Here is a 25,432-nt window from a genome sequence, read left to right as displayed (position 1 = left end):
ATGGCTGCGGCCGGCAGGACGGCGATGTGGTGGGCCCGGCTGCGGAGCCCCTGCCCCGCGGCCGCCCCGCTCTGCCTTCCGCCCTGGCTGCCCGCGGGGCCCGTGGCGTGCGAGCGGCCGTACAGTTCCCGCGGCAAGGTGAGTCCGCAGGGCTGCCCGGCAGGGACAGGGTGCGGGGAGTCGTTTGGCCTGCTCAAGGTGACCTGCAGCGAGTCCCCAAAAGCGGCGACCCCGCGTGCAGGAGGCGGCCTTTCCAGGACAGGCGATGTCATCCTGGAGCGGCCGTTCCCCGCTGCAGGGGCGTTTGCGTCCCCTCGGCGGTAGGAGGGCTTGGCGTTCCAAGGCCAGGCGTGCTGCAGGGGACGCGGCCGATAATGCTGCCTCACGCTGTGTGTTGGTGCTAGCGGAGAACTCCGGGCTTCCCGCCTTCTCTGCCTGGCCCGGAGCTGCCGTGCATACCCTGTGTAAGAGACGCGAGCTTTGGGGATCTCTAAAATCGGCGACCAGTTTTTCGGTGAAGTGTTGCCCGTTGCCATGAGGGGTCTCATGGTTCCTGGTGCTGAAAGCTTTGAAAAGCAAAGACGACACTTTTCTTCAAAGTGTTGTATTACCTGAAATGAGCAGGAATAACAAAGAATAGGTTTTTAGTGTTGGACCTTTCTGTGTGTGAACCAAGGAAGTGAGGCTAGTTTTCTGCATATTTTTTTTTCTTAATTTAGACAAGATAACTTTTACCTGTAGCCTCCTTATGATAAGGTCACTGCTGCCTGAACTTCTAGGTAATGTCACTGTATTCTTATCATGCTGGTGAAGAATGGTTTCCTTAATGGTCCCCTGAATCCAGTTTTCTTAATCCGTAAGTTTAGTATTTGAACAAACTTGAAACTGTTTTAATGTTTCCAACTCCCTATGTGCATAAGAACATAGCACATTTCACAACACTTAACAGCATGCTTACTGGTTATTCAGAGTAATAAATAAATATATATGCACGTATGGCTAATGTGAAACGCTAGCATTTTAAACACTGATGACAAGTTTAAGTTTTTGTATTTATGTTCAATTTATGCCTCTTCTAGGGAAGGCTGATAATTCTTTTTTTTAAAGGCCATGCTGTATTGTATATGGAGACTAACCATAGCTTATGAAAATAAATTTCTGCTTTTCAGGAAAAATTAGATATGTCAACGTATCCTGTTGAAAGCATTAGAAACTTCAGTATTATAGCTCACGTAGATCATGGCAAAAGTACGCTAGCAGATAGATTGTTGGAAATTACAGGTAAGTGTTCTCATTTTATACTACCTTTACTTGACCTGTAAGATGACGTGTTAAGTTTCTATAGCTTTGATTACTACCAAAATTTCTAATATCTTTGCTCTTTTGGGACCAGGTTGCTTGTGCTTTTATGCTGCCAGTTGTGTAGTGTTACAGATGTGAATATGATGTACTTTTTTCCTGGTTGAGATCTGCCTACAAGTAGGGATAAGGAAGTGTGTTTTTTTCACTCAGGGAAGTATGTGTTTTGGAAAGAGACTGAAAAGGAGCATACTTCATTGTTAAAAATGATAATCCTGTAATTGCTGACCTCTTGTCCATTGGATAAGTACACAGCAAGTTTATGATGTTTACTGATGGTGTTTGGGGTACACGGAAGTGAGGACTGTCATGACCTAGGAATTCTGGACAGAGGCATTTTCAAAAGTGTTATTGAAACAAGGAGGAACTTCAGCTGCTTGTACTTAGGTGAAAGAAATGGTGTGTCCTCTTGTGAGCAGACCACAAACAACTGCCTTTCATGGTGATGAAACTCACTGGTAGTGAAGCTGATGTGCTGTATAGTAAGTTTTAGAAGTGTACAGGCCTATGTTGACTTAGATTCAGCATGTAGAATAACTACTAGTAATTAAGTGTAAATTCCATGGATTCTCAGCTGCTATATAGACTTGCTTTTTCCTTCATTCGAAGTATTGGTGAAGTTGTGTTACTTTCATCTTCAGAGGTATTTATTTTGTCCTCATGGGAGTGCTTCTCGGGCTTAAGTGTTTTTATTTCTGTGTTATTGTTGAGGATAAGGAAAACTAGCCCCCTTTAAAGTAAGTGAAAGTGAGAAACAGAAGTGGCAAAGGATCTTCGCAACTATAAATTACTCTGAAATTAGGCTTTCCTTGGAAGATAGAGACAGAGGTTGCCTTAGAGGGCGCTCTAAGGAAAGCAGTGAAGCAATTGCTGTATCTCCCAAGAGGAGGCTAATTTCAGGGCAGAGCTTAAGTTAACTATTCAGAAGAACCCTTTCGAAGAGTCTTGCTTTTCTCATTTAAGGGGTGAGCAAAACAAAACCTGAGAGAGAAGCTTTTGATCAATGTAATTCTTTATGATTACCTCCTGTATGTCACAGTGGGTAATTAGACCTAATTCTTGCTGTAGAATGGAGTTTTTGAATTCAGGTCTGTCAAGCTCTGTGATAAAGCTGTTTTCACACTTGAGTTTGCACTGGTTGGAGCTGTGGGCCATGGAGCTGCTCTCCAGTGACAGGAGGTGAAGGTTGGTTAAACATCAAAATTATTTAGCACTGGATGGAATCTTTGCTACTCCTTAATCTGTGATTAAGACTACATGATGTTTTGTATCCTGCTTATTCAGTAAAATATTTTATGTAACTTCATATAAAAAAATTTATTTGACAAATGTGAAGAGTTGAAGCATAGTTTTACTTTTAAATGAAAATCTAAGTTTAGCTTAATCAGATGGAAGAGCTTCATTTGCAGCTGCAAGTCCCATGTTCTCCTGGTTAATGGCATTTTCAAGAATTATTTCTTTTGAGAGCTAATGTACTAAATGAGGTAATAAAGCTGTTTGGTTTTTTATAATCATAGGAACAATTGCTAAAACTGACCATAATAAGCAAGTGCTGGATAAACTGCAAGTGGAACGTGAAAGAGGAATTACAGTTAAAGCACAATCTGCATCTCTCTTTTACAACCATGAAGGAGTAAACTACCTCTTAAATCTTATTGACACGCCAGTAAGTTAAGTATAAACAATGTTTAAATCAGACAAAGCTAAATGTCTTTATATTTAAAAGTAGGAGATTTCTGGCTTCTTGTGTTTATATTCAGTTCATGTTTTTTGTAGGAATTGTGAGCGTATATACAAATGAAAACATCATAATATATAAATCTTTGCAAAAGACTCTAGAAGTACCTGAAATTGTAAACATTTATTTTTCCACAGGGCCATGTAGATTTCAGCTATGAAGTGTCACGATCACTATCTGCCTGTCAAGGTGTCATACTTGTAGTGGATGCAAATGAGGTGGGAGTTCTTAATTCTGATTTTCTACTTAGAATTTCAGCAATTTCTTTAAGCAAGGTAGAGAGAAGATTAAGGGTTGTTTTTTTTTAAAAAAAAAAATTTCCATCAGCGTTTTTGCCCCTGGTCTATCTCCACAAAAGAATTACACTTCAGAAGAAGAGTAATGGGAGTTTTAAAAAAATTCTAAAGACAAATACTTGTGTGTTGATAGATACTGCAGTTCCATGGCATAGCAATAAAAGCACAGGAGTAATGAAGAATCGGATCCTTTTTTTTTACAGAGTATGAACTTTGCAAATGGCAGTCTGGGGATCCCATTTCAGTACCTTCAGTTTCTTGTTGGAAAGCTTGACGATTGATCCAACCAACCACACTGTTATAACTAATTGCTGTTGTGGTTTTGATCATCTATAATACACACCGATACTGGTGGCATTAATGCTAAAGGACACTGTAAGCCAAATCTGTTCTGGAAAGTTGAGAAGTTTTATGTGCACTAGATTAATGAGTTCTTGACTGATCTTTCAGGAGAAGCAGGAGAGTGAGGGAGTGAAATGTTTATAGTGATACACTCAGAAATTTACAGATAAAATCTGTAGGAGGGAAGTGAAATTAGAGATCTTAGTTGTACTTTTATTTATACAGTGCTAGAAACATTTTAAAGAAGCAGTTAGCAGACTGGAATATGAGGATTATGGGATCACGATTTTAAATAGGGACGCAGTCTCACAAAGTATTTTGATGATAGTTTTCTCTGGAATATTAATGATTGGACTGTACAGAGGTCAAATGAATGCTACTTTTTTCCTTGTTATATGAAAAAAAAAAACAACAACCTGACTAGTGATGGTTATGAACACTTGCTCCTTCCTAGCTTGGTGGGCAAGCAGTGTTCTTAAGTAAGCTTCAGTAATAAATATGTTTTCTAAATGTGCTGATGCTTTTATATTGAATGTGTATATGTTGTTTTTATGTCATATTTAGATATTATATGATTATTTGGTATTCTGTATTCACCATTCAGTCAGAATGCTTACGAACTCAACTTTTTCGTAATAATTGCTAATGTTTCTCCTGCCAGCCTGAATTCTGGAGGTAATTTTCAAGATTTAGGTCTTGCTTTTTTCTTCAATTTTTTAATAAATGTTCTTTGCTTCTTTACATTGCCTCAAATGTTAGGCCCATATATCCATAGTGAATATCCCCATATAAGTAGTTTTCCACTTGATCTGTTGTAAGCAAAGGGGAAGACAACAAGTAGCTTCTTTTTTTCCTTTCTCCTCCCCCTCATCCCCTGTTCTGCCCTCTCTGGCCCAATTGTGATACTAGGCTTTATACTGTCATTCATTAACATCTCTCTCTCTGTTTTCCCTTGTCTGGTACTTGGATCTGGTAGGTAATTTTGTTTTTTTTTTCTAATCAGAGCTGTTCTTTTTGCCATCCTTTTGAAAGAAATGTGAGGTACAAACCTTATAGTTTGTTTTCTTTTTTGAAAATAACTGTAAGGTAAGTTGAAGGTATGTTTCTGCCTCTGGAGTAATACAGGTTTTTTACCGTGATAAACATCCCATTTTCTTTGTCTTAGTCCATTTGTGAATAGTTTGTTGTCGAATCTGTTTTTTGAGGTACCTGTTGTGATCTTGGCTATTCAGAAATAAATAACACACAAAAATATGTAGTTGATGCATAATGTATGCATAATACTGAGTTATCTATAAATGCTTCTGTGCAAGTGATCACACATACAGCATTATTAGTTTGTCTACTTGTATTCAGATTGTGAGAAATGACAACTAGGAATGTTGTTTTCTTTCTCAGCAATGTGTATAATCAATAATCTTTACTTATTTTCCATCCCCCAAATGAAGGATTGGATAAAATAGTGAAATAACCTTATATTGCATACTATGACTAAAAAACCCCAAACCACCAAACCTTAGGAAAATTCCATGTTAAACTTTTTTAATGCTTATTTTCTAGGGTATTCAGGCTCAGACAGTGGCAAACTTCTATCTTGCTTTTGAAGCACAGCTTGCAATAATTCCTGTCATAAATAAGGTAATAAAGGTTTTAGAGTTTCATATTAAATACTTGGGTGGTTTAAGATTGGCAAGAAATGTATCCTCAAATAGAAGTATATAATGAAAAAAATAACTAGAATGTAGTAAGATCTTTGTGTATTTGCTGTCTGTTTAATGGTTTACAGTAATTGTTGGGAACTTCAGTTTTTATTCCTTAAAACACATGTAGAAGCCTTTTGCAAGCAGCACTGAAAAATTATTATTGGAGCTTGTATGGTAAATCAAGGTCAGAAGCGTTGTGTAAATTGTATCTTGATAAGAAAATCTGAACTAGTTGTAGTTTGCAAACAAGCTTGAAGCAAACAAGGGCTATGATATGCAAAACCACTGACCACTTCGGTAATACTCAGTACTGTGTATTTCATGCCAAGGAGAACAAACTGAAGCTGTGGCATTCCAGGGTTTCCGATTGACCTTGTGTTAAATACAGGTGGGAATGTTTAGCTGGTATGGACAATTAGGCATGAAGGGCCAGAAAGGTGCAGATTAACCTCCATGTGCTCTGCCATGCTCCAAGCAGGCTGGTTGTGATGCAGCTTTTGGACAGCTCCCATAATCCAAAGGGAAATGGTTAGCGACCTGCTACACCACTTAGACACACACGAGTCTATGGGGCTGAATGGGATCCACCCAAGGGTACTGAGGGAGCTGCCAAAAGTGCTCACCAAGCCACTTCCCATCATTTACCAGCAGTCCTGGCTAACCGGGGAGGTCCCAGTTGCCTGGGGGTTAGCAAATGTGATGCCCATCTACAAGAAGGGCCGGAAGGAGGATCTGGAGAACTCCAGGCCTGTCAGCCTGACCTCGGTGCCAGGGAAGGTCATGGAGCAGATCATCTTGAGTGCCATCACACGGCACGTACAGGACAACCTGGTGTTCAGGCTCAGTCAGCATGGGTTTATGAAAGGCATATGCTGCCTGACTAACCTCATCTTCTATGACAAGGTGACCTGCTTAGTGGATTGGGGAAAGGCTGTGGATCTTGTCTAACTAGACTTCAGTAAAGCCTTTGACACTGTTTCACTAGCACAGCGTTCTCCTGGTGAAACTGGCTGCTCATGGCCCGGATGGTCATACTCTTCGCTGGATAAAAAAACTGACTGGATGGCCAGGCCCAAAGAGTTGTGGTGAAAGGAGTTCGGTCCACTGTTGGTGGCTGGTCACAAGTGGTGTTCCCCAGAGCTCAGTACTGGGGCCAGTTCTCTTTAATGTCTTTGTCAGTGATCTGGATGAGGGGATCGAGTGCTTCCTCAGTGAGTTTGCAGATGACACCAAGTTGGGTGGGAGTGTTGATCTGCTCAAGGGTAGGAAGGCTTTTCAGAGGGACCCAGACAGGCTGGATTGATGGGCTGAGGCCAATTGTACAAGGCTGAGCAAGTCCAAGTGCTGGGTGCTGCACTTGGGTCGCAACAACCCCGTGCAGAGGTACAGGCTTGGGGAAGAGTGGCTGGAAAGGTGCCCAATGGAAAAGAACCTGGGGGGGTTGGTTGACATAGGAGCCAGTGTGTGCCCAAGTGGCCAAGAAGGCCAACACTGACCTGGCCTGTATCAGAAATAGTGTGGCCAGCAGGAGTAAGGAGGTGATTGTGACCCCGTACTCAGCACTGGTGAGGCTGCACCTCAAATACTGTGTGCAGTTTTGGGCCCCTCACTACAAGAAAGGCTTTGAGATGCTGGAGCATGTACAGAGAAGGGTGATGAAGCTGGTGAAGGGTCTGGAGAACAGGTCTTATGAGGAGCGGCTGAGGGAACTGGGGTTGTTTAGCCTGGAGAAGAGGAGGCTGAAGGGAGACCTTATCACTCTCTACAACTACCTGAAAGGAGGTTGTAGTGAGGTGGGGGTCAATCTCCTCCCAAGTAGCAAGGGATGGGACGAAAGGAAGCGGTCTCAAGTTGTGCCAGAGGAGGTTTAGATTGGACATTAGGAAAAATTTCTTCACTGAAAGGGTTGTCAAGCATTGCAACAGGCTGCCCAAGGAGGTGCTTGAGTCACTGTCCCTGGAGGCATTTAAAAGTGTGGTACTTAGGGACATGGTTTAGAGGTGGACTTGGCAGTGCTTGGTTAATGGTTGGACTCCATGATCTTAAAGGTCTTTTCCAACCTAAACGATTCTGTGTGATTCTACTAATGCTGCTTTTTGAAATTCCAGATTTCTAACAGCTGTGGTTGGAAATTACAGATGTGGGCGATTTAGAAGGCTGTCAGTGTGAGCTTAGGGCATCTTGTATTTATATGTATACACTTGCCTTAGCGATGTATAGTTTGTATAATTTCTGTGTCACTTCTCAATTGACTCTTTAACTTGACAACACTTAAGACTCCTATTGGTGGATAGGAAGGTCTGCAGAAGGAGGGACTTAGATAATTTGGGATATATGTAGCAATCATGTAGCCCATCATAATTTAAATGCACCAGTTTATGAACATTGGAATTCCTTCCATTTAAAATACTTTTTTCTGGTCAATCTTCACGTGGCTTTTTACAGAGATAACTTTAAAGGTTCTTGCTATGATGATCCATATATTCCTCTGTGTGGTTTAGTGGATTTTTTTTTTCTTTTTGTTAATGATGATACACAGAGGAGATTACATGAATAACAGCTCAGTATTTTAAAAGTGTAGTCTTAGTTTTAAATGAAATCAAACTGTTGGGATTTATACAGTTTTTGTGGGCTGTATGATCAGAATCACAAGATTAGTTATTACTCAGCTTAACTTAATTGCTTTTTTGTAGATGTGTATTGTACTTAGTGTTTGATTCTATAAACAGTATAGGTAGCTCTTACACTTTCAAATTGCATTGTAAAGTGAAGATTCTTATCGGCTCTTAGACAAAGGTGTTTTGCCTAATGACACAAAGAAAAAATAGTCTAGTTACAGAGGGGATCCTCCCTGAAGTCAAGCAAGGAAGACTTTTTCTAAACTGAATCTTGGTAAAGATCTTTTCCTGAAAACGTCAAATATTTACTTGTAAATACATAAAGGTTCCTTGACTTCTATAGTTAGAAGCTACAGCGCTGGATCGTATGGAACATGTGCTTGCCTATATGTTTAGCAGTTTGTTGTTTTTCAGATTGACTTGAAGAATGCAGACCCTGAAAGAGTTGAAAAACAAATTGAGAAGCTGTTTGATATCCCGATAGATGAATGTGTAAGGGTAAGATCTCTTGAAGTTTTATAACGCAGCTAATTGTATAACTGTCTACTTTGTGGCTAATGAAAGACACGTAGATGTAGTAAATCATCAGGGTGTCGTCTGTCAGCCTGTCTTTGACTGGCATACATGAATTTCTGTGTTCAGCTCTGGGGCCCCCAGCACAAGAAAGACACGGACCTGTTGGAGCAGGTCCAGAGGAGGGACACAAAGATGGTCAGGGGGCTGGAGCACCTCCCCTGTGAGGACAGGCTGAGAGAGTTGGGTTTGTTCATCCTGGAGAAGAGAAGGCTCCAGGGAGACCTTCTAGCGGCCTTCCAGTACTTAAAGGGAGCCTACAGGAAAGGTGTCGAGGGACTCTTGATCAGGGAGTATAGCGATAGGATGAGGGATAACGGTTTTAAACTAACAGGGAATATAGCTAGATTGGATATTGGGAAGAAATCCTTTATTGTGAAGGTGGTGAGGCACTGGAACAGGTTGCCCAGAGAAGCTGTGGCTGCCCCCTCCCTGGCAGTGTTCAAGTCAGGCTGGATGGGGCTTTGAGCAACCTGAGCTGGTGGTAGGTGTCCCTGCCCATGGCAGGGGGGTTGGAACTAGATGGTCTTTAAGGTCCCTTCCAACCCAAACCATTCTGTGATTCTTTAAAGATTGTCTCCTGGAAAACAAGAGTGGAGAGCATACTTCATGGTTAAAAATTCTAGTATGTCTTGATGAATGGCATCAAACAGTTTTTTAAATTACTTCTGGATCCATAATTTGTTTTAATTTTCACTGTAAGAATAATTGCCATTCAGGAGAGAGAAACAAAGTTACAGAATAATTTATAATTAAATAAGCATTTTATAGTAATAGCATTCTAAAATGTGCTTCAAAATGCTTTTATGGGTAGTGTTGTCATTGGCCACCAAAACTGTCTGAGTAAATGTGACACTAATAGATACTGAATGAGTGCAGGACACGTGTCTTATAAAATTGTGATTGGACTTCTTTTAGATTTCTGCTAAAAAAGGAACAAATGTTGAAAAAGTTCTTCAAAAGGTCATTGAGAAGATTCCACCGTAAGTCTGTATTTATTTATGAAACCTTGTAAGGCTAATTAGGAAACCCTGAGTTGCATTTATACAGCATTGACAGTAGTTTCACACCTAATATTCATCTGATATAAAGTCAATACTCTATAAAGAGATGTGAGAGAAATCTAACATCAGAGCTGGTGAAGTCAGTTTCACATTGCAAATTAGTTTTGAAATGCCTTTTAAAAAATTAATGCGTGAATATCAGCAGAGAAGATGTCTTTATTCTTAGAAGTGGGAGAGGAAAATTTATTCAGTCTGAAATGAAAGATGAGAGGTGAGTGACTAAAGATGATACTTCTATGACTTTATATACCTTCCATGAAACTCTGTGTTTAAGGATGTGTGTTGTTACTCCTTTTGAGCATTGCATTGTTAAAATGATAAAGGTAATTGAAATCTGCTGTGTTTAGAGTTTGATACCCTGAACCCAACCTTTAAAATAGGCTTTAGAACTTGATGACAAAGCTGCTAAATTACAGTTGTTTCAATCAGCATATTGCTTTTCATTCTTTTTTTACTTCTGTTAGCTAATAATTGTAGTCCTCATATTAGTTAATAATTATAGTTTTAAAAAAAAAAAACACAATGAAAATCTGAGATTAGGTTTCTGTGAAAGATGGCAAAACCCAAAATATCAGTGGACTTTTTTTTTTTTTTTAAACTCAGCTTTTGGAATGTGACTGAATTTTTGTTGTCCCCCATAATACGATATTTTAAGCATCAGTTTCCCCTGTTGTGCAATGGGTATGATGGATATGTATTTGGTTTTGTTCTATTTGTACTACGATTACACATGGGGGAAATAAAATGTAAAGATTTGCTGCATAGTGAAACACTGAAACAATGTCTGGTCTGTGTTTACTGAAAATTAGTCTGTAGTTTTATCTGTATTAATATGAAAATTTCTGGGGTGGGTGTGCTTGCTCATTCAGTATTGAATGAAAAACACATTGCTTAATGTATTGTTTTAAATTTTTTTGTGACAGACCCCAATGTAATACTGCTGATCCATTGAAAGCCTTAGTGTTTGACTCTACCTTTGACCACTACCGAGGTGTCATAGCTAACATTGCACTCTTCGGTGGGGAGATTGAGAAAGGGCACAAAATTATGTCTGCACACACAAAGAAAAGATACGAAGTTAATGAAGTTGGAATTCTGACTCCAAGTGAACAGCCAACGCATAAGCTGTGAGTAAAAATTTCTTACGGTGGAACAAAGCATAAATTGGTGTAAGGTACAAAATTCTTCGTTTCTATTTGATTTTTTGCTTTGAGCAGTAAAGGCTGAGAAATGTCTGGGCTTTTTGTTCTTTGGTGATGGGTTTTTTGTGGTTGTTATTTGTAGTTTAACACTCAATGTCAGTCTTTCATTTTGGGCATGCTGAGGCAGAAGCTTTTAGGGACTGCTTTTTGGGCACTGCTAGATGGAGGAAGCCATTCTGTCAGCTATAGTACATGGAACATCTGGACAGCTATTTTTTTTAAGACTAGCGTTGGATATTCTTACTCAGCTGTCCAATTTATTTCTAGGACCTACCTTGTTTGAGAGTGGAAGGGAATGGGGCTTCATCTTAGTTATTGCTGCGGCATATTTTGAGGGTGGAAAACTTAAAATCCGTGAATGCAACAGCTTCCAGAAACTGGCTCCTCATGGCAGCAGTGGGAGGAAAATCAGGTACTTAGAATTAGTGGAGAAGCTTTATCAGTTTGCATCCAAGTATGTGTTAATGACTTTCTTGGGAGATTCTCAGTGAGACTGCGTTACTGTGTGTGGTGCATTGAGTCCAGCCAGCAACTAAGCGCCCAGCCAGCAACTTGCTCACTCCCTCAACCCCAGTGGGATGGGGGAGAGAAGAGCAAAAGCGAGGAAAGGCTCATGGGATGAAATAAAGAGAGTTTAATAAATGAAGGAAAAAGAAAAGAAATAAAACCAAATGATGCAGACAATCATTCACCACCTCCCACAGGCAGACCGATGTCTACAAGTAACAGCCACCTTGGAAAGACTACACTCCTTGTTTTTTATTGCCAAGTGTGATGTTATAGGGCATGGAATATCCCCTTTGGTCAGTTTGCGTCCTCTGTCCTGGCTTTGTCACTTCCCAGCCTCTTGCCCACCTCTAGCCTATTTGCTGGGGGAGGCAGAGTGAGAAACAGAGAAAGCATTCATGTTGTGCAAGCACTGTGTGGCAATAGCTAAAGCACTGGAGTGTTATCAGCACTTTTAGTCACAACTGTAAAATGCAGCACCATATGAGGCTGCTGTGAAGAAAGTTAACTCCTTTCCAGTACACTGTTTTACTGTTTATCGACCATGGGTTCCTCTCCTAACAGCATTATGTGCTGATGGAAGGCATTTGTCTTTCGTTATTCTGCCACATAGTATATGAAGTTTGCTGTGCTGGCAGCTGGGAATTGTTCTGGTTCTTCTGTCTTAGATCCCTGAGAACTTCCCTCTACCTCCAGCTTTCAAACTGGGAGTAGCACAGAATTCGAAATCCAGAACTATAAATGTACTGTTGAACTGTAACTGAAATAGAGCTATTTGAGTCAACAGATAGTTTGTCCCTTGAGACAAAGTTCACAACTCAGAGGAAAAGCAACTTAAATTTGGCTTATGAGCTTTTAGCGGGGATGATTTATTTGAATTTCCGACTGAGCAAAGTCAAGGGGAAAAATGGTGGAAATACTGATAACGCTGAGAAGCATGTCCATATAATGCCAATTTTATTTAGATATGCTGGACAGGTGGGCTACCTGATTGCTGGAATGAAAGAAGTAACAGAAGCCCAAATAGGAGACACACTGTTTTTGTATAAACAGCCAGTGGAGCCTTTGCCAGGCTTTAAGTCAGCGAAGCCAATGGTTTTTGCAGGTGAGGAGTAAATTGATGTAAAGTGGAATTACTTCTTTGCAGTAACAAGAATAGGAGAGCTATTGGAGCTTTCACAAGAAATGTACGTGTATATTGAGTTGTGAGGATTAGAATTTTAGCGAAGTTAAGCTAAAGAGGTATGTCATAGAGCTTTGTCTAATTTTTCCCTGTGACTTAGCAGGCAGGATTAATAATAGTTGCAGAGTGGTTTTATACGAATACAAGTCTAACGTATTTTTAGCCATGATTATTGTTTCTAATGCTGGTAAACTCTTGATAGCTGGAAAAGAAGGGTTGAGGTTTTAAAAACAAAAGTCCATTTTTGGCAATTCTTCATCTAGATAATCAAGTTTTCATATTTATTGTGATTTTTTTTTTTTTTTTTTTTTTTTACTTTTAAAAACCAGTAGCTGTTTCTTTTTCATTAAACACGGTAAACTGCCAAAGCTAATATTCAGAATGATTCTGTAAAATATTTGACTGTTTAAGCTTATGTAGTTCTGTTGAGCAGCTTCCACCAGCTTCAATAACTACTACAAATACTATGGAAGGTGGCTTTAGAAAGAAATAAATTCTGGAAATTGCTTTCTAGACTTGTTGTAAGGGAATGTGTAAAACCCTCTTGAACAGTCTCATGGAGATTAAGTGGTCAGTAAATGTAGAAAAGTGTAATCCTCTAATGTTTTTTGTATACACATGTTGCTTCTTGGTGTAGAGCAATCAACGTTTTCTGAACACCTGGTGATATGAAAAGTGATACAGTAGAATTTATTTCAGGTAGTAATTATAGAGAGAGCTGCTTTTATTTTTTAATTTAAAAAAACACAGGAACATTTGTGACTGCTAGATGTGGCACTTTTCTTTTGCCATTCACTCTTACCTTTGAAGGAACATCTCAGTGAAATTTGTCTGCAGATTGAGTTATGCTTAAGCTATATGTTTACACTGCAGCCCTGCAAAACAGTGGTTGTGCTCAATTGTGCATCTTCCACAACTATGAAGGATTAGATAAGTACAGTATCTCTACCATTATGGTTTCAGTGTTAATTCCTCTGTTTATGAGGTAATCTAAAACTTTGTCATATTTTAACTGGGGGGGGAAGAAACATTCCTTATATTGTTTTTCACATTTTAAAGTTGGAACAGAAAGTAAGCTATTTCTGACTTTATTACTCTGTTCACTTAAGGTGCATGTTTGAAGGCTAAGTGTACACTAGATAAAGCTCTCTATCACATGAATTGTATCTAATATGTTTTGACAGGAATGTATCCTGTAGATCAAACAGAGTATAATAATCTCAAAAGTGCTTTGGAAAGGCTGACATTGAATGACTCCAGTGTAACTATTCATCGTGACAGTAGCCTTGCCTTAGGAGCTGGATGGAGGTGAGGCTTTTACACTGCTTTCGTTTTTGGGATGGTTCGTAAGATAAGAATGCAAGTTTAAGTCAACTGAAGGTTGAATTAAAATGAATTCAGGATTAGGAGCTTTACTGCAGATTAAAGATAGTTAAAGATCAAAAGCATTTGATTTTTCTCACGATCTGTATGTTCAGAGTATACAATTTGTTGTGATTGATAGTTTTTGTTCTCACGGGCTCATACTGTTCAACTGTAGGATCATATAGAGATTGTTCATTGTGCCTGATACTGCCCAGCTAGCCATGTAAACATGCTGGAAGGGGGGGGAACCCCCCCCCTGTGAAATTCTGGGGGTTATACACATACTTTCACCAACAGGATAATTTTTTACAGGTTGGGTTTCCTTGGTCTTTTACATATGGAAGTTTTTAATCAACGTTTGGAGCAAGAATATAACATGTCTGTTATTTTGACTGCACCTACGGTTCCGTATAAAGCTATTCTTTCCTCATCAAAGTTGATAAAGGTGTGTTAAATTTATTACAGCTTCATGTAAATAGCAGCTTAAAAGCCTCCTATAATAAATATCTACACTGTTTTTTTTAGTGTAGACTAGTACTTTATTTTATGGTAAACATTAGAAACACCAATATTTAACTTAAATTTTTTTAATGAATTTTTTTTAAGGAAAGTTAACATTCCTTCCCCTTTCCACTTCAAGCACTGTCTTTTTACATCTTATACCTGTCCTTGAAAATGGGATTAAAGGACACATTTCTTGCTGTATTCTTTTAAGTGCGTGCTGAATGGACTAATACAAAGCAGGTGAAATAATCTCCCAGGTTTTATCTGTCAGAAAACATTAATGTTTTTAAGAGTAGCTTGCATTGCTGCTGTAGACTGGCAGGGGCTAGTGAAGACAAGTGAATTTTTGCACATGCCTATTTCACTGTGATAAAACTTAACTGAATTGGGTGCAAAAATTTACTGTGCTTGAGCTGGAGAGAGAGGTGGACTTACAAGCACCTGTTGAAAGGAGGCTGCAAATAGGCCGGCTAATTATTATTCAACATGTACCTCTAAACACTACAGAAAATCTGTAAATTCCAAACAGCTCAATAAGAAACGTTGCTGTACTTGCAGGGTGTAAGGCATAGACCCTTTTTCTCTCCAGTTGTTTTGGTTTCTTCCTTAGGCAGCGTAGCAGCTATGAATGAAGCAGGTGACAGCTTTGGTGCATAAGTGATTCTGGATTGCTGATGTGGGACACTGTTTTCAAACAGTGCTGGAAGTTGGGTCCTTGTTCAGGAACACTGCTTTGTCAGTGGAGGTGATGTAATCACTTGCTTTGGTGTGTGTGGGAGGTTGTATGTACATGATAAGCAGCACGACCTTCACTCTAGCCCCTATTGGGATGTTGGACTACAGGTGATAGGTGATGAAAGCACTTGCACAGGAATCAAACACTTCCATTTCTAAGCCTGTGAGGGAGCCTGAACCCAAAGTTCTATTTAGAGAGGAATGTCCCCATCACCAAACTGCAGAATACTTGGATCAGGTCTTTTGCTGAAGCTATGCCTTACACCTTAGAGGATCAGGATGGAGTAAGAAGGAAGATCCCTGCTCTACAGGCAAGAGAGAGATGGAAAGATGGACAGAAAGGCTTTTTTATTTCTATGGATAACCCTAGGTTGTAGACCTAGTTCTAAGCACTTCTTCTGTGTAAAATTCACTGGATAAAATGTTTTAAAAAACCTGTTTTCCTAGTGAAAGTAATGCCTATAATCTTTCTAGATATTAATATTTAAAGATATGATGATCAAGGACTTGTGTGTGTTTTTAAAAGAAAACTTAAATTGTGCTTGGTATAAATTTGGGTTGTGTGATTCGCAAGTATTTCTAAAAAATTGAAACTTTTAAAGCATTTTTTCAACAGTGTTTTTGTCTCCTTTGCTATTCAGTCTACTTATTTGTAAAATTATCTGTTTTACTTGTTTGTTCTCAGGAGTATGGTAAAGCTGAGATTACTATTATCAACCCTGCTCAGTTTCCTGATAAACTTTCAGTATCTGAATATTTAGAGCCAACCGTTCTTGGTACTATTGTAACACCTCATGAATATATTGGGAAAATAATCACTCTGTGTCAGGTGGGTATATAGTTTTTGTTTTGTCGTGTGCATTTTTAAGCTCTTCATACTGTACTTAAAGTGAAGATACTAGATAGTAAGATACTAGATAGTAATACTTAAATAGTATCTTTGACAGTAATTATTAAAATATTTTTTCTTTCTTTATGTGTAAAATTACTTCTGAACTACAAAATCCTTGTAGTGACAGTTAGTGATGAAGCTCAGTGACAATAAAGTACTTAGTCAAGCATCCTGCACTAAACAAATTCATAGCTACTTCTGTTTCCCTGAAAGAATCGAATCTGCAGCAGGGGAGTAAGTTCTGTTGGTTTTTAGCACTATATTAATGGAAATACGACTTCTGTCAACAGATTACTGAGGCTTCATGTGTTTTTTCAGAACTTCACTGGAGTACATTTACGATAGTGATGGCAAATCACATTTCCCCAAGCGTATGTGGAGTACTTTTAACTAAAAATATTTTAACTGCCATGCATACCGTCTTTATATAATTTCTTACGAAATTTTTCTTAGCTTTTAACATTTCAAAATACATAATGCAAAAGAGGACAGTACTTCTATGTAAGTACAGCAAAGTATAAGATCTATTAAAAAGAATTCCTAAAATAACTCTTAAAAACACCCTCCTGGCAGGAAACAAGATGAGCCTGCGAGTCCTACAGTGTTTAATACTCCAATGTATGTGAGATTGTATGGACAAATAATTATACATTTAAAAGGCAGCAGTAAGCAGAAGCGGTTAAGGATTTCGGAAATTCAGCTTTTAGCGAGGATCGTCTTAAATCATTTCTCCAGTTAAGTTACAACCGTTTCATTTATGATGGTGCTCCAATTTCTTCTGGGGTTTAGCAAACTACCAATAAGAAAGTTACTTTGGGGCTTGAAGTACAGGAGTTCTCTTGTGTAACGGGATAGCTGTTTATTTTAATTTGCTTTGTATTCCTTTTTAGAAAACTTCTGTCAAGGGGAACTGAAACAATTTTTGTTTCTCTAGGATCGTAGGGCAGTCCAGAAGGATATGTTGTACATTGATGAATGCAGGGTTATGCTAAAATACCTCTTTCCACTGAATGAAATTGTGGTGGATTTTTATGATGCTCTTAAGTCTCTGTCATCTGGTTATGCAAGGTAAAGACCTCCTTTGTACCGCTTTATTAAGAAACATGTCTAAAACTTAAAATTTATGGATCAAAGAATCAGAATATAATGTGTACAAAATCATCACTAACTTTTAAACGACTTTTGTTTAGTTTTGATTATGAAGATGCAGGATACCAGGCAGCAGACCTTATCAAAATGGATATTCTTCTAAATGGAAATCCAGTTGAAGAATTAGCAACAATTGTACACAGGTAGGTTGACTGGGTTCTCTATTCTAAAGAAATAAGACTTCCTATTGATATATAATGAAAACATACGTATGTATCACTAATATATGACAAATATGTGACAAATATATGACAAGTATGAAAAGAGCATTGCCGCTTTTGGAGATGATCTGAAAAAGAGAGGCATTTAAGTGCTAGATTTGTGTGGTAATGTAGGGCAGGAAGGAGAAGGAAATGCAAAATGCCCATCTTTTAAGGAGCTGGAAGGATTTAAAGGAGATGCCAGATGAATCATTTGTGGCACTTGCTACTGAAAAACTGGCAAAAAAAATTGATTTTATGTTCCAAATAATTCCTCTTCTGTAGAAGTTTGTTGTTATCTTGTCTCCAGCCAGAGTATGAGAAGAAAGCAAGTATTTACTGGATGTAATTACCTCAGAAGTCTTTTGCTAAAATGATTCAGTTTCCGTAAGTTTCTCAGGAATTACTGGTTTGCTGATGGGAATAGTGCCTTCCTGTTTCCAGCCTCTCTCTCCCCTTGCTTTCTTTTCACAAAGTCTTTATAAGGCTCTCTTCTGTAACTTCAGCATCGCTTTCCAGTAATTCTGAGATAACTTTTTGGGGCGTTTGTTTTGGAGTCGGGGTTTGTGTGGGGTTTGGTTTTTGTTGGGGTTTTTTTGGGTTTTTTTTTTGTCCTTCTTAAAATACTGACTTATAGTTACTAAAAATTTGTATATTTTAATATTTTTTACATAACTGCAATCATGATTCTTTAACTTCAGGTTGACATAGGAAAGTGGAATAACTGGGGTGGAATAACTGTCTCATAGACATTTGCTACTCAGTGTGTTTTTCATAAATATGCAGTGTTTAGCAATCTACCTGCATCTCTGACTTTGAAAAGGTGGAAAATGGAGTGTCCAACCTTGCCAAAGTTAGTTATTGCTTTACAATGTGTCTCTTGATCAGTTTAGCTTGTACCCCTGAACTGTTGCCCTCACTAAAACTAATGATAGCCTTTCTTCTAGCTTTAGATTACAAACGATTTTTTTTAGCTTTTAGTCAGCATTCATTCTGCTCCTGCTTCAGTTATTCTGAAGAGTCCTCTCACTGTAAATAGTCTACATCTGTCTATATAAAAATAATTATGCTGAATTTCAGAGAAAGAATTACTGAGATTACTGTAAGCTCAGTATTAAACTAGCCATTATTTGTCCTAATTATACAAATAAATCTCTGTCTTCTAATACTGTAACGCTTCATGAACATTACTTGAGTACTCCATGATTAAAACTGTTTCTTTATACAGGTAGCAAGGAGTCACACTGTTGCTACATGAAAACATGTGCAACTATTTTCAGCTGTACTTGCTAAAAATGTTCGCTCACTATGGATGTTTTTAGAGAAGAGACCCATTTGTTTCCAATGTCTTATGAAAGTATCTGTTTAGTAGCTTCTTTAGACCTTTTGTAATTTTTTCCTTTTCAAAGTCTGAAGCATGTGCAGATGCTGAATAATTTGAATAATTTTTATTAGCAGATGACAAGAGTACATTAAAATATTTTTGTTTTTTTCTTGTTATATAAAAACAGATTTAAAAAGTATTTTTGTAATAATCTTCTGACCTTTCAGGCCCACAGTCAATGAAAATCCTCCTTGACCTTCTAGTTTAAAATGGCATTTGAAGCTGTGACAGTATTCAAAATGGCTTCAGTCTGATAGATAATCAGGGTATTTCCCATAAATATTTTAAATTTATTTGAAAACCTGTTAATACAATATTATCACCTACTTGTGTGAAATGGGTGATATGCAGAGACCACTAACTAGATGGAAAATTACAATCTGATCAGCTTATCTTTTGAGTGAAAAAGAGGAAAACCTCTGCTAAAATCCTTTTATCAAACAGTTTAGTCTATGGATATGTTTTTGGCAGTGTATTACTCTGTCTGAAAACACTGGTGACTTTCTTTTTCAGTGATAAGGCATATGCTACTGGTAAATTCCTGTGTGAACGTTTAAAAGACGCTATACCTAGACAGTTGTTTGAAATAGCCATCCAGGCTGCTATTGGCAAGAAGATCATTGCAAGAGAAACGTAAGTGAAACCCTTCTGCTCCCTTCTTTCTTTTCTTATTTTAAGCTACTTAAAATACGGTCTTTTAATGTCTTGCCTAAATAGTTTGATGCTTTACAGTACTTTGATTTTTACTGTAAGGATATATTTTTCTTATATGTGCTACTGGACCTGTTGAAAGAACCAGCCAACCAACCAAAACCAAAACAAACAACAACAACAAAAATATTTGAGTGTGACTATGACTAAGGACTTTGTATAAATTTAATTGAACAAAAAAAGTATTTTTATTTTAAATTACTTGTGGTCAGCATTGCACTTAGTGGGTAGAGTATAACTTCCAACACCCATGTGTCCACTTCCTCTTTGCAGTGGAAAAAGTTTCTTACTGCTGAAAAAAAATAGCTAGTTGTGGAATAGTTTAATCTCAGGGAGAGTCAGCAACAAAAAGAGCTGAACTGTGCTGTTCCAAAGGAAACACGTTGCAAGCTGAACACACAACTATTTCTTGGCAGCACTCACTGCTTTTAGAGCAAACGGTTTCCTCGATGTTTTGTTTTCTTGTCACATTTTTGCTGTTTAAATAGGATTTAAACTGTGGTAAAAGAATTAAAGGTAGGGATCCAGGCAGAGATGCTGTAAGGATTTGTGTGTACCTATCTATGTACACACACCTGTACACACTTACTGTGAATCATAGCAGAAATCCTAGATAAAAAGGCAAGGGTGTAATTTTTGTGTATGTATTATACACCCTAAGAGATATTTCCAGAATTGAGAAATGTGAATGAAATCTTCTGTTTAGAACTTCATCTTCTGTGTACAAAACAGGAAAATGTCGTGATTGCGATGCATCTTACAAAACTAGCAGAAAAACGACACTTAGCATTTTGACAACTCAGTATTTAGTTTCACATGGAGGAGATGTTCTGATGTGTTAACGTATATATGTTGTTTTACTTTACAGGCTGAAAGCGTACAGAAAAAATGTTGTGGCAAAATGTGTAGGTATTTTTGGGGTTTTTTTTGATGTTTCTGATGTGTGCAAACCTAAGAGTCCTGCTAACATGATAGGCCTATCTTTTCCCAGAAACGCAGCAGAGACATTCTGCTTGTGCTCCTAAGTGTCAATGGAATATTAGCAGATACTTTTAAGCTTTTATTTTTAAAGTTCAGCTCATGTAACCTGTAGTTGTAGCTTGCAGAGTGGATCAGAAAGAGTAATGGCTTTTTCAAAATTACACACTTGGAGTGAACTCAACAGAGTGTGTCTGTGTTCACTCCTGTCTCCTCACCATTTTCTAATAGTTGTAGACATACAGTAAGTGTGTGTGTGTGTGTGTGTGTGTGTGTATAAGCACATATGTGTAACTTCACATGCTTCCTAAATTGTTTTTTTCAGGTGATTTAAGAAACTCTAAAAGTGCTTCTTTAGAGACTTGACTGTGATGAGACACTTAGCTTCCGTTTACAGTAATACCTCATGATAAGGCCTTAAATAGCTGACTATCAGCAAGACCTGACAAAGCTATAGGAAGAACGTGATACCTCTTATTTACTTTGTATTTGGTTCTCTGAAGCAAACATGTTGGAAAAAATTAAACAAGTGTCCCGTTCTCACAACTATTAAAGAACTCTTCTGCTGGGCACGCAGGTGGGATGGTGTTTGCTCGACAGTGTGTAAGGGTTCATCTCACTCATCTGGATGTGAGCACCTAGTGCTAAGTCGAGATGCCCCAGCGTATCTGAGCTGGCGTCCTGCTGCTCTTCCAAGGGGATTTGGATATCCTATAGGTTGTGCCTAATGTCAGCCAGGCTTGTGTGAATGTATGTATTTAGGTAACTGAATTCAACCCTCAGTTGTCTGAATGAACATGCTTACTTGCTCCCCTGTTTGGTTTTTTTTTTTGACTAGTGGCCTTTTGGCATAAATATTTGGAGCATATATTGTGACCAAAGATTCTTTTAACTAGCCTTTCTGACTATTTTTAAGCCCCTGGGTTTAGTGTTGCTGAAATATACTGTAGTTGCATTTAAGCTTACTGAAATATTTTTCTTTTTCATAGTATGGTGGAGACATTACAAGAAGAATGAAGCTTTTAAAGAGGCAGGCAGAAGGAAAGAGGTTGATGAGAAAAATTGGCAACGTGGATGTACCGAGAGATGCCTTTATACGTGTTTTGAAGAGACAAACTGACAAATAGAGATCAGTGGCATGCAGCTGATTATTCTCTCAACTTTTTGTAGACAGTAGCATAATGAGCTAATGTATAATCTATCACTGTGAGAGGGAACATAAATCTGGCTTTAAATGGTGTGAATTAAATATATGTGGGAACATAAATTGAAAGGACTTTGGACTTAAAATGTACAGATACTTGTAATTATGAAATTAAAGTTATTTCATTTGACTTGATTGAATCTAAAAGTTTTCATTGTATTGTTTTTCATGGTATTTCATTGTTTTCATACTTTTAACACTTAAACAACATAATTTTTATTTTTGCATCGCAAGTCTGTGTGAGAGAACAGGAACAATGTGGCAAAAATGTATAGACAAACAATGCTGGTCTTTTTTAAAGAAAAAAAAAAGTTTGAGCTGTTGCCAGAAAAATGTCCAGCTACTTCCTGGTTTACTTTCTAAAGTTGCTGTTGTTGTGAAATCACAATGATGCTGGGGTACTGCATCAGGAAAAACTAGTCATGGCATTGTTAATGTACCACATGATTTATTTTGAACTTGTTGAAGTGTGTCAATTTACCATTAATACAGCCTAGCTATGTGAATCTCCAAAAAAATCATATTTTTTTCGTATATTAAAACACAAGATATACATCTGTTCTACCAGTAAGACCAATTCAGGCCTTAAAAGTTAATTCCTTTGGCATGAAGGTTTGGTTAGAACATGACTTGGTATACGTGTCTAAGTTGTACTTACATTGTTCATCTACTAAAGTCTGTCAGGGAGTTCTCGTTAAGTGTGCTTGATGTAAGCTGTTGCTTTTGGAAGTGTTAGCAGTCATGAACACAAGTTAATGACCATGCTCTACACACCCTTTACAGCTGCCTGCCCACCTTGAAAAGCGTTTGAGCCGCTTTTGTTTTTCAGATCTTCAGGGACTAATTTGGATCTTCACAGATCTTCATTTCTTGTTACTAAATATATTTTAGAGAACAAAGGGCTAGTGATGCCTACTAAAGTACTCAGTCACCGACAAAGGCTGCTCTTAAATTTAGGCTTGTAAATACAGTTTGAGAGTGACTAATCATAAGCTAGTCCTTTTATTTCAACCTGAGTACAAGGATGAATGGGGAAAAAAATCCTTGTAGGGATGGAAGTGAACTGGACACCTTCAGAGGTCCCCTTCAACCTACATTACTCTCCTACAGAAAAGGGGAGGGAGGGGATTCTGATACTTTAGTGGTTTGATGGGAGGGGGTGGTTGTTTGTTTGGGGTTTTTTTATTTGAAGCTGTTTTAGCTTTACTGAAAAACCAAAGATGTGGATGTGAACAAGGTACCCCTAATATCTAATAAAGGTGCATAAGCTGCTGCTACTACTACTGATCCTGAAGAAAGGAAAGATGCTGTGGATAAAGGCGCTCTATCATTAAATAACCTGATTATTAGTTGCCCCCTAAAAAAGCTAGCAGGAATGCTGTCTTAAAGAATAGCATGTAAAAAAGAACAGAGATATCTTTAAGAAAGTACAGATGCAGTAATATGTGCTAAGGGCAAAGGAACTAAAGCAAGATTCTGCCCCTGCCCCCATTTAAATAGACCTAAAAGAGAGAAAGTCCTGGCTCTGTACAGGGAGTAAGGCAGAAGCTGAAGGTAAACTAGAGGTGACCCAAGTAGTAAATCTTTCAAAAAGTTTCTGAGTCTGACACATCAAATTACATTACCTAATGAAGGTTACACGCATGGATAAAGCTGCCTTGAGCGTGAGACTAGAACTCAGTCTTTTAGCCTTCCCATAGTCATCTGAAGCAGAAAAAAATACAGATTTGTAGTCTAATTCTGAGAGGACTTGCACATGGTGTCAGTTTTGAGAGCAAGGACTTTAAAATGAACTGGTCAGTACTGTTACAGTAAATGAAGCAGATTCTATCTATCTAGTCATGTACTTTTTTTCTCCCCCCACCCTGGAAACTTACTTTAAAATCTGACTGAGAAAAAGGAGAATAAAATGCTGAATTAGATGTGCTAGGCTAAGTTAGAATTTACTCATTTACCCAAGAACCAGTAACTTAAGATTGACTGAACTTGAAAATGCTTACTTTGCCATTCGGATTTTAACAAAGCGGACTGCTGGGAAAGAGGTAGAACCTAATGTAGCTTACAGGGTTGACTTAATGGCCTGTTGTAAATCTGTGCTTGTTTAGTCTACTGTGAGGAACTGAAACACAAGGCTTGGCTTCCTACACTGCTTTAGACAGATTTGTCCGTCCTTCTGTAATTTCATAGAATCATGGAACAGTCCAGGTTTGAAGGGACGTTGAAAGACCATCGGGTCCAACCCTTTATGGGAAAGGTGAGGCCAGATGAGATTATCTAGCATCCTGCCCAAACACACCTTGGAAAGCCTCCAGCAGCATGGACTCCACCACATCCCTGGGGAGGTAACATGGTTTGTAAGTAAGGGCTACCTGCCTATCAGCTAGGTGAAAAGTTAAATTGTTGAAGTTATGCTTTGTTGCACTTCCTCCCACTGAGCATTTTACACAAGGGCATGCTCCCCCCACCCCCAAAGAGGTCTAAACCAATAAACAGTTAACTTCATCCTGAGGTGGAAGTATGCACAAAATTCCTAACCTCTCTATGAAACCCTGTATTGGGTTTGCATGACAAGGTTTTGGTAGCAGGGGGGTTACAGGGATGGCTTCTGTGAGAGGCTGCTAGAAGTTTCCCCTGTGTCCGATACAGCCAATGCCACCGGCTCCAAGACAGACCCACCACTGGCCAAGGCCAAGCCCATCAGCAACAGTGGTAGTGCCTCTGGGATAAAGTGTTTAAGAAGGAAAAAGTTACTGTGCAGCAGTGAGAGGAGTGAGAGTATGTGAGAGAAACATCCTGCAGACAGCAAGGTCAGTGCAGAAGGAGGGGGAGGAGATGCTCCAGGCGCCGGAGCAGCGATTCCCCTGCGGCCTGTGGTGAAGACCATGGTGAGGCAGGCTGTCCCCCTGCAGCCCACAGGCGGTGGAGCAGATGACTGCCTACACTCCGTGGAGGGCCCCCACGCTGGAGTAGGTGGATACCTGAAGGAAGCTGTGACCCCGCAGGAAGCCTGCACCGGAGCAGGCTCCTGGCAGGACCTGTGGCCCATGGAGAGAGAGAAGCCCACGCTGGGGCAGGTTTGCTGCTGGAGACCCCGTGAGGGGGGCTCACGCTGGAGCAGTCGGTTCCTGAAGGACTGCTCACCATGGAGGAGACCCATGCTGGAGCAGTTCATAAAGAACTGTAGCTCGTGGGAAGGACTCACAGTGGAGAAGTCATGGAGGACTGTCTCCCATGAGAGGGACCCCATGCTGGAACAGGGGAAGAGCACGAGGAATCCTCCCCGAGGAGGAAGAAGCAGCAGAAAACAGTGTAATGAACTGACCCCAACCCCCATTCCCTGTTCCCACCCTGCACCGCTCAGGGAGAGGAGGGAGAGAAATTTGGAACAAAGTTAAGCCTGGGAAAGAAGGGAGGGGTGGGGGGAAGGTGTTTTAAGATTTGGTTCTATTTCTCATTACTCCTCTCTCAGTTAATTGTAATAATTTTCTCTCAAGTCAAGTCTGTTTTGCCCCTGAGAGCAAATGCTGAGTGATCTCCCTGTCCTTATCTTGACCCACAAGCCTGCTGTTATATTTTCTCTCCCCTGTCCAGTTGAGGAGGGGAAGAGTGATAGAGCAGCTTTGGTGGGCATCTAGCATGCAGCCAGGGTGAAACCACCACAAACCCTCAAGTATTTATTCATGTCAGAATTTATATTAGAAACAAAATAGTCTTGAAATTATAGA

At 39.1% G+C, this 25,432-nt stretch overlaps 1 protein-coding gene across 2 annotated transcripts; it reads left to right on the top strand.

Moving 5' to 3' along the window:
• On the top strand, positions 1–21,837 carry GUF1 (GTP binding elongation factor GUF1). Of its 2 annotated transcripts, XM_086463794.1 has the most exons (17): positions 1–138; positions 1,170–1,281; positions 2,877–3,025; positions 3,235–3,315; positions 5,296–5,373; positions 8,471–8,554; positions 9,548–9,612; positions 10,617–10,820; positions 12,368–12,507; positions 13,770–13,893; positions 14,263–14,395; positions 15,875–16,018; positions 17,016–17,149; positions 17,272–17,373; positions 19,328–19,447; positions 20,394–20,430; positions 21,493–21,837. In XM_086463794.1, the coding sequence occupies exons 1-17, from the start codon at positions 1–3 to the stop codon at positions 21,628–21,630; spliced, it is 1,983 nt and encodes a 660-aa protein (XP_086319920.1). In that variant the 3' UTR covers positions 21,631–21,837. The 2 variants fall into 2 exon arrangements, with proteins under 2 accessions (XP_086319920.1, XP_086319921.1); XM_086463795.1 differs by lacking the exon at positions 1–138 and having other exon boundaries at positions 1,174–1,281; positions 8,456–8,554.
• Positions 21,838–25,432: the final 3,595 nt, after the last annotated feature.

This window comes from Leptosomus discolor, chromosome 4, assembly GCF_034619465.1.
Source record: "Leptosomus discolor isolate bLepDis1 chromosome 4, bLepDis1.hap2, whole genome shotgun sequence".
Classification (NCBI taxonomy): domain Eukaryota; kingdom Metazoa; phylum Chordata; class Aves; order Leptosomiformes; family Leptosomidae; genus Leptosomus; species Leptosomus discolor.
The sequence above is the reverse complement of the archived record's forward strand: the minus strand, read 5'-3'. Positions and strand labels throughout refer to the sequence as shown.